Below are 14,101 nucleotides of genomic sequence, written 5' to 3' on the forward strand. Positions count from 1 at the left end.
CCACAAAAAAGTTTATATTCACTAAAAAATGGATGAAAATAGATTTCTGATGGAGGTGTGCTCATTTATGTTACTGTAAAACACTACAAGGTCTATAATAAATCTACCCTGAACTACTATAATAAAAACTAATAAATACAATTTCAATAAAGACAAAAAAAATCAAGAAAATCATAAAAATATATAAAATTTAGTTGCGATTTTGCAGCTTTATAACCTCATAAAGAGAAAAAAAACATACAAAAAAATAAATGTAACTGGAATTTTGGAGTTTGTAATGTAATATTTGGTAGTTTAGTAAATAAATAAATGAAGCACTTTTATTCAGATGTATAATTTATCTGTTCCTAAAGATGCTTTGATCTATTAAATATAACAGTGTTTTCCAAATGCACCACAGATGTTCCAGAATACATCGACCCTGAAGTACTACAGGAACAACTATTAAATAAAATGTCAACAAAGAGCAAAATAAAATCAAGAGCATCATAAAAATATATGAAATTTAGTTGCAGGTTTGTCTCCGCATGATTAATCCAGTGTATACCTGATCTATTCCTCAAGCTGTTTGGTGATCAGTCTCTTCTTTGAATGATTTAAACTCTATTGAAGCCCTGCTCAAACACACTCCTGCAGCTCTCAAACAAGCCTGATGCACTGGGTGAGCTTGATCAGGAGTGTTTAATGAGGGTTAAAGCTGAACTGTGCAGAGCTGCGGCCCTCCAGGAGCTGAGTTTGACCTCTGTGCTTTAATAGATCATCTTTGGGTCAGATCTCCTCCCTAAATCAGTCTATATTCACTAAATGTTTCCTGGACGCTCTGTAGTAAATCCACGCTGCAGCACTGTGGTATTTCCCCCTGTGTGTGTGTGTGTGTGTGTCAGTGTTTGGGTGGGATGACCACCACCGGCTCTCCCACACGAGGGCGCCACATCAGCACCTGCGCATCATTAGCGTTGGGTTTGACCAAAGCGTTCGCAGGAATGGCTTCGTTTTTTCCCAGGATCTGCGGCGGCTCCTGTGCTGTGGGTTCACACAGTGCTGCTCTCTGACCCAGCGGTTTCTCTGGGTCGACGGCGATGTGCAGACGCATCCGCCAGCGCACCGTCTGCAGCACCAGCACCTCGCCTGTGCTCTGACTGATGGCCACCAGCCACGTGCTGAAGCTCTGGTCCCTCCAGATGCTGCTGAGCTGCGGGACGCTGCTGTCGCTCACCGGGACGCCCCACGTCACGCTCGGGTAGAAGTTATCGTTCATGCTGACGGTGAAGCGCGTGTCTTTTTTGGTGGGGCCGGTGATGGTGCAGGTCTCGGTGGTGTTGCCGTACCACGGGTAGTTGACGCCGTCGGAGTCGCTGATGGCCTGGATTTTACCATCTCGCAGGTCTGGAAGCTCCCAGCTGGACCTGCAGGGATATAAAGCATGAGATGAGCTGTGAAAGCTGTGTCTAGTGTGTGTGTGAGTGTGTGTGTGTTTGAGCTGAGAGTGGCACACAGATGATGTTCTCTATCTCTCTGAAACTGACCCCTTCAGGCTTTGATCCTGATTGTGGCGTTTTGGTGTCTGTCACTTTAAATGCAAATGAGATTGAGCTGTATTCAGAAGAGGGCGGAGCTACAAACGTCACCATAGTGAGACAGATGTAAAACAGCACTATGTGTGTGTTGTCAGTGCTGGTCAGGGGTGCGTTTCCCAAACAACGACGTATCTCACAGCTGAACTATCATAGTACGATGCATCGTTTGGGAAAAGAACAATGTAGTGACGAGTGTTTTCCAAAACCCATAGTTTCTCTCTCGCTGATCCATCACTTAAACCACGCAACTTATATATATATATATATATATATATACATTATTATTATTGTTATTGTTGTTGTTGTTATCATTATTATTATTATTATCATTATAGTTATCAATAATAATAATATTATTAATATTATTATTATTAATAAAGGTATTAATTTTAGTAATTATATATTTTTTATTATTAATATTATTATTATTGATAATATTATTATTTTACTACTATTATTATTATTAATGTTATTATTATAATTATTACTATAATATCTATTATTATTGCTATTATTATTAATATCATTATTATTATTATTATTATTATTAATAATAATAATAATAATAATATTGTAACTATTAATGTTAATTTTATTATAATTATTATTAATTTTATTAATAATATATTTTATTGTTAATATTACTATTATTAATATTATTCTTTTATTATTATTATTATTATCATTACTTTTGTATTGTATTATTAATATCATTATTTTCTATTATTAATATTATTATTATTATTTTTAATGTTATTATTATACTTATTACTATTATATATATTATTGTTGCTATTATTATTAATATCATTATTATTGTTGTTATTAATAATAATAATAATAATAATAATAATATTGTAACTATTAATGTTAATATTATTATTAATATTATTCTTTTATTATTATTATTATCATTACTTTTGTATTGTATTATTAATATTATAATTTTTTTATTATTAATATTATTATTATTAATATTTATGTTATTATTATAAATAATACTATTATTATTATTACTATTATTAATAATATTATTGATATTATTATTATTAATATTATTATTATTATTAATATTAGTAGTAGTAGTAGTATTCATATTATTATTAAGTAGGATATTGTTTTTTTGGTTGTTTTTTTTGTAAAAGTTTATTTTTACACATTGACACAGGCCCATGTGATATACAGTAGGCTACAGACACGTCTTAATAAATAACCTGCTATAAATGAAAGCATTAGCGTTTGCTGTGTTTTCTGTTTTCACAAGCTTTAGAGATGAAACATAAATTCTGCTGGTAAATAACAGGTCACCTACAGCTTTCGTCATGAGCCACGACAGTGTTCAAAATGACATCAATGTTTTCAAAGTGCACTGTGAAGGGAACGCAATAGTAAACATGAAGTTCACTAAAACTGAACTGTAGAAATAGTTTGAAAGAAAATTACAGCTAAGAGGTGAAGCTGCAAGTTCCAAGTCAGCAGCTCAAACACTCTAATGGCTAATGGACAGACGGCTGCTTCTCACTCAGGCCTGCTGGAGATGCTAATGAGATGGAGAGATGCGCACTAGTGGGCGGGGCTTTCCCCCTCTGATGACACGTACAACGGGAGAATGTCAATCAAAGTGTGCTCATAAACAATACAATTAATTCATGTTGAGCATCAGAGGCTGCTGGTGATATTCACACACACACACACACACACTATCAGACACTCAGAGCGCTTCTATTATTATTCCCCTGGTGATAATCAAAACCCTTGTGTGTTGAAGTCATGTGTTTCGTTTTTTCCCATGATGCTCTACTGCTGATGGCAGTTCTGGGAGAAAGGTCACACTTTTCCTGCATCAGTGAATCGATATGTGGAGCTGCAGTGCCTGTCCCACACACACACACACACACACACACACACACACACACATCCGAGAGCTGATCTACCTCACATTGAAGGACACTGCATTACTGCCCACACAAACATACACACACACACACACTTGTACAGCTATCTTTATGGGGACTTCTCCTAGACATGATGATGTTGTACTGTACAGACTGTATATTCTCTCATCTCCCCCTAAACTCAACCCTCACAGCAAACATCTGCACTTTTACATCTTCACCATACCTCAGTCTGGCTGATTTATGAGCCGTTTCCCTCATGGAGACCGAAATAAGGTCAAAATTTGCTGGTATTGCTATACTTGTGGGGACATTTGGAACACCGGTCATTCTCCTTCAGCTTAGTCACTTATTTATCGGGGGACGCCACAGTGGAATGAACCGCCAACTATTTTATTTTAGTCACTTATTTTCTTACTATAGCAGTTACTATAATAATTGTAGAAACATTACCACAGCAAATGAACATGTTAGAGATATACTATAGTAGCAGTTCAGAAACACTACAGTATTTACCACATGTCCTATAGTAAATTTACCCTGATGTACTGTGGTATTTTTCATACACAACTGGTATTTACTAGCACTGCAGCTTTTCAACTGTTTCTGAGTTGTCAGAATGTTGTGTAAATTGCGTAACGTCATCTTGACTGATATATCAGCTGCTGTTCTGCCCTGATAACACACATACACACACACACACACACACACACACACACATACACACACACACACACACACACACACACACACACACACACACACACACACACACACACACATATTTAGTTTGTCTCTTAGGCTGTGCCTCAATCAGCACTCCAGCTCTTGAGGTCACTGATGATCTTGCTTCATATTAATAATTAAATTTAGGGGTGCAACTGCTCATTTACTGATGGGTATGCAGCTTCAACTTTTGTGCCCCCCTCAATCCAATTATATTTTATAACAGGCAGGTGATAGTACCAAAATATTTCCATCAATAAATGAAAGATATTTTTTCCTCATTAACATGCTCCAAACAAAAACATGTCACAGTTCTGAACACAACTGAAGCAGTAAAGGTAAATTACATTAAGCATGTTAAGCCATAAAGGACTACACATCATCCCTCTGCAAATTTCTTCTCAATTTCATTTCCACACTAAGGGCTCTATTTTGACGGTCCATGCGCAGAGAGCAAAACGCAGGGTGCAAACGCTTTCAGGGCGTGTCAGAACACATTTTTGCTAATTTACAGACGGGAAAATCCGCTTTGTGCTGTGGCGCATGGTCTAAAAGTGTTGAGTTTATTCTCTTAATGAGTTATAGGTGTGTTTTGAGAATAAACCAATCAGAGTCTCATCTCCCATTCCCTTTAAGAGCCAGCTGCGCCAAGAGCGCATTCGCTATTCATAGATATATACACTAGATGTCGCCTGGCCTATTGTTGTCTATTGGATGGAATGCGTCAATAGCGCCGCCATCTTGCTACAGGGTAGCGCTCTGAAATGAATGCGGAACCAAGGTACAGTGGAGGACTGTGGCCATCCAAAGCCAGAGATATACACATATATCTGTGATCGGGAGTTTTCCTGGATGTTAGTATGTAATTTTTTTTCTAATTACGAAAATTATAATTTTACATCACTTTTCTACATTGATGGATTAGTGACCGCACGGGCATTCCTGACAAAAAGCTTGTGTTTGTGTGTACAGAAATCTACTATTTACCCTCCATGTTAACTGTTATCATCAATAACGTGACCTGATTAGCACTAAAGTTCAGAACATACAAAAACGGAAAAAAAAATTTAATATTACCTATGAACTGTTCTGCCTTTGTGCTTTGTTTTCTTTGTTTGCTCGTTACTACACCCGTAGACAGCGCTAAAGTCCCAAATCTTCATGTAGTAACACTGTCTTGACTCGTGCGGTTGAATGACATTTGTCCTGGGAGCACTGTACCAATGTGGCAGCGCTATTGACGCATGCTAAGGGTCCCTATGCGATATCTAGTGTATATATCTATGTTCGCTACTTACAGGACGCAAAGTAAGTCTAAGTGGAAAAACTGAACATTTCACAAGCAAACAGTTCACAGTTGACAGAAAACAGTTCAACAGAGCATTTACTGCTGAGAATGAGAGATAATGGATCACTTTCAATTTCGCTCTTGGATAGGGAAACCTTTACACACAGACATCAATTAGTCTATAAATAATTAATTTTGTTTGTTAAGCGCAAATATTCGTTTCAAAACTATTTCTAAATTCAGTTCTAATCTCCAGCAAACAAACAAATGAATAATAATAATGAAGTGTGTTCAAAAACCTGAGTTATATCCTAAAACACCCATATGGTCTAAAACCTGACAGGAGGACTAATCTAAGCTTGTTTTTAATAAAACAAATATAAATATGGATATAATAAATAATACTGCTAATAATAATAACATTATACAAAAGCAAATTGTTATGAATGAACTGAAAAAGCCTCCCGAGATGAAGACATAAAAGCAGTGGTTTTTCATATTTATGTAGGCTAGAAAATAATATGTTTTGTAATATTTTAATCCTTTATATTTATATCCTATATCTATTCTTATTATATCCTATATATATCCTTAATATTTACATTTTTTCATATATAAAGATATTTGCCTGTTGCTCTCTTGTGTGTATTAAGCAGTGTGTAAGTGAGGCGCAACTCTGCGCTGGAGTTTAGACCGGGTTTGTTTTGGTCTAATGAAAAATCTATTATAGTTTCTCAAAATAGCAACGCTCCAGCGGTCCACCTCAGAACACCTTCCTTTTTAGACCAGAACGCCTATGGGCGCACAAATAAGCGCTAATGCATTTGCTATTTAAACAGCGTAGCGCAACGCCTTAAAACCACTCTTGCGCCAAGCTGAAACTAGCAAACAAGTATTGCGCCGCGCCTTGCGCCACAGTGCGCCGGGTGTATGATAGGGCCCTAAATGTTTACAGCACCTTGACTTGTATTTCTTTTGGACTTTTTGTACTCTATTTGTCGAAACAAAATGATAGATATAGGAGTGCTGAAAGGCAAAAGAAATTAGCAATTACTTCTCACATGCACACTGTGAGAGGTGTACAGTCTGTGTTTGCATGAACAACTGACTGAAACTGCTATTACACCTCTCACAAAGTGAAATAAAAAAGACTGTAAACTGTTTAGTGTAAAAAACAAACAGAGGCCACCTGCCTGGAATGATCTATTTTATTAAAATGTTACGGGGAAAACTTTGTAGGTGAAATTAAAATAGTTTAGAACAAAAGAAGTTACCAAAAGGCCTGATGAATCAATATGAGATAATATTATTATGATTTTTATTTAATAAAATACAATACTATACGCGTATGAAATGCTAAATAAACATTTTGAACAAAAAAATATCTATTTATTTTTATTATTTGAAACTTTTAATATGGATAATTTCAAAATAGTTTTGGCACAATTGCGCCCCCACATCTGTGGCGCCCCTATGCACTGCATTTACTGCACACCCCCTTTTGCGCCACTGATTAAATGATTAGTATGCAGCTTAAAGTGCAATTTAAAAACTTAACTAGGTTAATTAGGCAAGTCATTAGACAACAGTGGCTTGTTCTGTATTCCCAAACTTTTCAGCCCGCGACCCCCAAAATAACAATGACTCTAGTGACTCACGAGTCCCCCATTTCTGAAGTCGGTTATACTTTAAATATGCAAATGTTGCACAAACAACTATAGGCATATATAAACATGAGCATATTGACAACAACACAAAAGTGCAACAGTCTAATAAGAATATAATATTTTATAGTCATTTATTAATTACATTTTATATTAATATAAAAAAATTGATGGCGGATTTGTATGTGTATGTTGTTGTTGTTTCCTTAAAGTTACTATTAACTGTCTTATTAATTCTCCTTCAGCTTAGCCCCTTAATTCATCAGTGGTCCCACAGTGGAATGAACCAACAACTATTCCAGGATAAGTTTTACACAGTTGATACCCTTCCAGTTGCAACCTAGTTCTGGGAAACACCCATACACATTCATTTCACACACACACTCAACTACTATTATTTAATTACATATGCTGAAATAGTTGGTGGTTCATTCCACTGTGGCAACCCCTGATTAACAAAGGGACTAAGCTGAAGGAAATGAATGATTTTTATATGTAAACACTGACACATATGCACAGTAGTGGTGTTCATGTTCATGTTATTACTATTATAATTCTTATGATACAGTTAGACGTAGTAACTTCTGTCATGCTACATTTTACCGTAGTAAACTAAAGTGTACTATAGTATTTTTCTGGACAAACCCTCCACACATATACAGATGCATTGTTGCGGTAATGAACACAGGATATGATGTCACGTACGCACAAAGGAAGTGAAACCACTGATAACAGAAATACATGTATTTGCATTATATTAATGGAGCGTTTCGTCTGCGGGGGTTTGATTTAAAGCAGGTCTGAATAAAGAGAGTGCGTCTGCCGTCTCCAAATGACTTTAAAAGGTGCTTTTTGTTTCACACAGGAAATAGGGCAAAGTGTAATGTCTTAAACAGGAAGTAGGGCAAGAGAAACCTCTAACCGTAGGCAACCGTCATATCAACAAATCAGCACACTTTACACTCACAAGTTTGCAACATAAGCAGACTGACAGACTGAGAAACATTTAGACACACCAGAGTTTCAACTAGAGTTTCAAATATTGCTTCACATTTAAAAACTAAAGTCATTTATAGTAAATACTGCAGTGTTTAAACCATACTATACAGTTCATGAATTATTCTGTTGTGGTGATTCTGCAGTTGCTATGGTAACAACAACTACAGTGATTGATCTGTTGTGGTGATTCTACAGTTGCTATGGTAACAACAACTATAGTGATTGATCTGTTGTGGTGATTCTACAGTTGCTATGGTAACAACAACTATAGTGATTGATCTGTTGTGGTGATTCTACAGTTGCTATGGTAACAACAACTATAGTGATTGATCTGTTGTGGTGATTCTACAGTTGCTATGGTAACAACAACTACAGTGATTGATCTGTTGTGGTGATTCTACAGTTGCTATGGTAACACAACAACTATAGTGATTGATCTGTTGTGGTGATTCTACAGTTGCTATGGTAACAACAACTATAGTAATTGATCTGTTGTGGTGATTCTACAGTTGCTATGGTAACAACAACTAAAGTGATTGATCTGTTGTGGTGATTCCACAGTTGCTATGAAAACACAACAACTAAAGTAATATAAACAAATATTCCTATATATATATGATAGGATGTGATAAGGAGAATCACTCGAAACTTCATCTAAAACATCGTCATATTCGTTTAAATGTATTTAAAAAGCAGAGCAGGAAGTAATGAATGCACATCTGAATGCAGCTTGACTAATGACTCCACTGATAATTAACTGCATAATTAATGATCCAGCAGAGATGCTGATAATCACACACTTCAGTTAGTTTGCAGCGTCCTTCTACCACTGATTACACTCTATAAATAATTCAAAACTGCTTTTATTCTAGCCAAAATAAAACAAATAAGACTTCCTCCAGAAGAACAAATATTATCAGACATACTGTGAACATTTTCTTGCTTTGTTAAACATCATTTGGAGAATATTTAAAAAAGAAAAAAAAATTCAAAGGGGGTGAATAATTCTGACTTTACCTATATGAGCAATATCACACGAGTAGCAGTGTGACATGGCTGTATATCGGCACTGTTGGGAGGCGTGCATTGGCATGAGGCCGCAGGCCGAGTGCCTTAGTGCCCCCACCAGTGCCGATATACAGCCATATCACACTGCTACTTTTACACTTTAGATCTGTAGTGTCTGCTTTCTGCTGGCTGTATGTGGGCGGAGTAATACACAAAGGGTAAAGAGGCTGCAGGAGTTCTGATATTGCAGAATATCACACGGCCATCAGCCAATCAGATTTGATAACCAGACAGAACTGTTGTATAAATATATATATATATATATATATATATATATATATATATATATATATATATATATATATATATATATATATATATATATATAAAGTATAACATGTAACAAGGAAACTAAAATAGTGTTAAAAAAGTTTTTTAAGTTTTAAAATGTTGGGTTGGGTTGCTGTAACCCAATGTTGGGTTTGCCAATATTTGACCCAACGTTGATTTAACCAGCATTAACTATAGTAAACATCAGCTAAAAGAGTAATAATCAGAGTGAGTAATGATAATAATACATACTAAAAATAAACAATCATTCATTCATTCATTCATTTTCTTTTCAGCTTAGTCCCATTCTTAATCTGGAGTAGCCACAGCGGAATTAACCCGCTAACTATTTCAGCATTTTTTTTACACAGCGGACGGCCTTCCAGCTGCAACCCATCACTGGGAAACACCCATACATCCCCATTCATTACAAACAATTTAGCTTATTCAATTCACCTGTACCGCAAGTCTTTTGGGGGGAAACTGGAGCACCCTGAGGAAACCCATGCCAATCCAAGGAGAACATGCAAACTCCACACAGAAACACCAACTGACCCAGCCAAGGCTCGAACCTGCAACCTTCTTCCCACATGCTACCCATATGGACAAACTGAACTATTAAATTTAATTGAAAAAATTAACCCAGTGTTATGTTTGCCAATATTTGACCCAACATGAGTTACAAAAATAACCAGCATTTACTATAGTGAAGATCAAATAATAATAATAATAAATTAATAATAATAATAATAATAAATATTAATAATAACAATAATAATAATATAAACATATTATTAATAATAATAATAATATTAAATGTTAATAATAATAATAATAATAATAATAATAATAATAATAATAATAATAAACACAATATTCATAAAATAATAAAAAATAATACTAAATAATAATAAAAAACAACAAAACAACAATAATAATAATAATGATATAGTGAGTTATTATTATGATCCATCATTTATCATTATTTTGTGAGTGTCTCATATTTTCAGTTTGCATCACTGTTTCTCCTTCATTCCTGTTGATATAAATGAGTGTGGAAGTAAAGCTGACTGTAGTGGACTCTGTCAGTCAGCAGATGTGAAGGGTCAGAGAGCAGACAGAGACACTATTTTAGTGTCTGCATCAAATTACACTCACAAAACGGACTTCAGTGCAAATAAAGAGACTTCTGAAAATAAATAAACATGTCATTATACATATATCATCATTACACACACACACACACACACATATACATATACACACATATACATATATATATATATATATATATATATATATATATATATATATATATATATATATATATAGTGTAAATATGTATATTTGTGTGTGTGTGTGTGTGTGTGTGTGTATGTGTGTGTTATTAATTAAATAATTAATTATTATTGACATGGGAAGTAAATACAGATATCAGATGACAGATATTGGCAAGTGTTTTGTCTATGGTCTGGGGGGTCCAATTTCGCTATACGAAAGTGTAGTGACAAATAAAGGCTTGATTGATTGATTGATTGAAATAACATTACAGCAGTTACTACAACTGTTTTTGAACTATACTATAGTAAACTACACTGTACACATTATATTATCTTCAACTCTTCATTAATGAACACTCCAGCATACTGTAGAATAAACTGTAGTGCACTGATCAGCTGTAATAGTGTACTTTACTGTGGTGTATTGCAGTATAATATAGGCTATAGTTGATGAACACTGAGTTTACTACAGTGTTTAATATAAATGTCTATGGTATATTTTGCAATCTGAGTATTTGCACCTTTAATAAGCCATTAAATGAATCAGTTTTCCCCTAAATTATGACTTAATCCATTATTGTATACAGTATAACTGTAGTGTCGATGGCTGATCTGAATGCAGAGTGAAGCACACCACATCAGCACACTCTCCTCGTCTCGTCTTCGCCCCTGACACACCGCACACACCGCACACTCTTACATTGTTCAGATCTACTCACATCCCTTTGGATCCGTATTTGTTGTAGAACTCCATGTGGTTGCACGCCTGGATCCAGCCGACCGTCCAGCTCTCCTTGCCGGCAACCGGCGGCACCAGCACCCGGGCGGAGGCGCGGAAGTACGGCGTGCGGTAGCGCAGCACCACGCTGGAGGACTCGTCGATGCTGGTGGGGTTCGAGTCGATGGAGGAGTTGACCTCCAGAACCATGATGCTGTCCCGAAAACTCTTGGGTTTGCATCTGATGCTCTGAATGCAGCCCATCACAAGCAGCACCCGCGGCCACAAGAACATCAACCCGCGGCGGAGCGCGCACTACAGCCGGACCCTCAGAAGAGCGCGCACTAGACGAGCCCTCACACTTGACGATGACCCTCACAATAATGCACACTACACTCCTTAGAATGAGTGCACACAACAGAAGGGATGACCCCCCAGAATCATGCACACTAGACACTGTAGAATTAGTGCACACTTGACAAGGGATGACCCATAATGTACACTAGACAAGGGATAACCCTTAGAAGTATGCACACTTTAGAAGAGATGACCCTAGAAATAATGCACACTACACACTTTAGAATAAGTGCACGTTGCACAAGGGATGACCCTCAGAATAATGCACACTATACAAGGAATAACCCTCAGTATAACGCACACTAGACAAGGCATGGCCATCAAAATATTGCACACTACACACTTTGAATAACGCACACTACACACGGGCTGACACTCAGAATAACGCAGACTAGACGCGGTTTGAAGGACGCGACGCGCGCGCGCACGCTGAATAAACCACGTACGCGTCGCGCTTCTCCCGATGAAAAGAAGAATCTTGCGACGCAGAACAACAACAGAAAAGAAAAGAAAAGAAATAAAAAGAGAGTGTTCGTCAACTTTCCGTCATTGGCGGGCCGCGGTGGCGCTCACGCGTAATGCTGTCCGCGCGCATCACCAAACGGGCATTTCCGCGTCATAACCCCGGCTCACATCATAAATCCAGCGGCTCTGCACACTGCAGGCATGGTGCACGCACAACAGATGATGTTATCCTCCAAACAGAAGTGCAGTGTGTCTGCCAGAAGTGTTTTTCCGCGAGTTCGTCCTTGAGCTTCACTTGCTCACTTTCTGGGGCACTTGTGAGTGCGCATCCAGCCGGTGAACTTCCTCAGCATTCACAAATGAACGAGTCCGCTGTCATGAGCACTCGTGCCGGGATGAGGAGCCCATGACAGGAGCCTCTCCATCACTTCTAATAATCCAGCAGCACCTTCAGCATCATCATCATCATCATCACCACCGCATCAGCCGCAGCTGCTCGACTCGAGCGCGAGTGACGTCACTTCCGCCCCGCGGCGCGCTCTTCATGGGGTCTGTAGTGTTGTGCCCTGTGCTACATTACTCAGAACAGTACACATTTACTCGAGTGAAAGTACTGCTAAATCTAATTAAAATAACGTACATAAAAATATGACATACAAAATATGAATGAACTAGTTATTCTCACGAGTAAAAACAAACATTTAGGAGTAAGTGTAGCTAATAAACAATTTAAAAATACTTACAGTGCAGAGAGAAACACTTAAAACTCATCTTAAATGGATTATAACAATACAGTGGTAACTTAGAATGAGTGATAAAGTATTAAAGTATCTGAATTAATCTGTTGTGGTGATTCTACAGTTGCTATGGTAAAACAACAACAATAGTAGTTGATCTGTTGTGATTGTAAAGTTGCTATGGTAACACAAGAACCACAGTAGTTGATCTGTTTTGGTGAATCTACAGTTGCTATGGTAACACAGCCACTATAGTAATCGGTCTGTTGTGGTGATTCTACGGTTGCTATGGGAACACAACAATTTTATTAATCGATCTGTTGTTGTTATTCTACAGTTGCTACGGAAACAAAACACCCACAGTTATTGATCTATTGTGGTAATTCTACAGTTGCTATGGTAACAAGTACTGTAATAAACCTGTTGTGGTGATTCTAGTTTCTATGGTAACACAACAACTAAAGTAATCGATCTGTTGTGGTGATTCTACAGTTGCTATGGTAACACAACAACTATAGTAATATAAACAACAAAATACTGTGCAAACGTTTCTGTACAGCATATATTATACTAGAATACACCACAGTTTACTGTAGTAAAAACTGAAGTACACTACAGTATTTATTAGTTGATCAGTTCACTGTAGTTGATACTACAGTATGCTGGAGCATTCACTAACAAAGTGCTGTAAACACTATTATATATACAGATCTGTGTATAATAGTATTTATATACAGATGTTTAGTAAAAAAAACTGTTTAATTTTGTTCTTCAGTTATCGTGTTCAGTAAAATATAGTACACAAAATTGTACATTATACAGTTTTTTTATTTAAAAACTTCAGGTCTTGACTTATGCTTATTTACTGTATTTCTCTATTCTCTCTCTGTTTTTGTCTGTGTATATACAATTGTTTTTGTATATAGTCTATTTTATATATATATATATATATATATATATATATATATATATATATATATATATATATATATATATATATATATATATATATATATATGGTTCTCTCTGCGTAACATTTGTTTTTTAAGAAAGTCTT

At 36.4% G+C, this 14,101-nt stretch overlaps 1 protein-coding gene across 1 annotated transcript; it reads right to left on the minus strand.

The window, feature by feature from the left end:
* Nucleotides 1-252: 252 nt before the first annotated feature.
* Nucleotides 253-12,817, minus strand: fam78ab (family with sequence similarity 78 member Ab). Its single transcript, NM_001114475.2, has 2 exons — nucleotides 11,487-12,817; nucleotides 253-1,406 (listed from the first exon to the last, which is right to left on the minus strand). The coding sequence occupies exons 1-2, from the start codon at nucleotides 11,777-11,779 to the stop codon at nucleotides 881-883; spliced, it is 819 nt and encodes a 272-aa protein (NP_001107947.2). The 5' UTR covers nucleotides 11,780-12,817; the 3' UTR covers nucleotides 253-880.
* Between the last annotated feature and the right edge of the window lie 1,284 nt (nucleotides 12,818-14,101).

Source organism: Danio rerio, chromosome 5 (genome assembly GCF_049306965.1).
Source record: "Danio rerio strain Tuebingen ecotype United States chromosome 5, GRCz12tu, whole genome shotgun sequence".
Classification (NCBI taxonomy): domain Eukaryota; kingdom Metazoa; phylum Chordata; class Actinopteri; order Cypriniformes; family Danionidae; genus Danio; species Danio rerio.

Coding starts and splice junctions, on each gene's coding strand:
- fam78ab (NM_001114475.2), bottom strand. CDS start 11,779: ATGTTCTTGTGGCCGCGGGTGCTGCTTGTGATGGGCTGCATTCAGAGC. Junction 1,407..11,486: donor AAATACGGATCCAAAGGGAT/GTGAGTAGATCT, acceptor ATATCCCTGCAG/GTCCAGCTGGGAGCTTCCAG.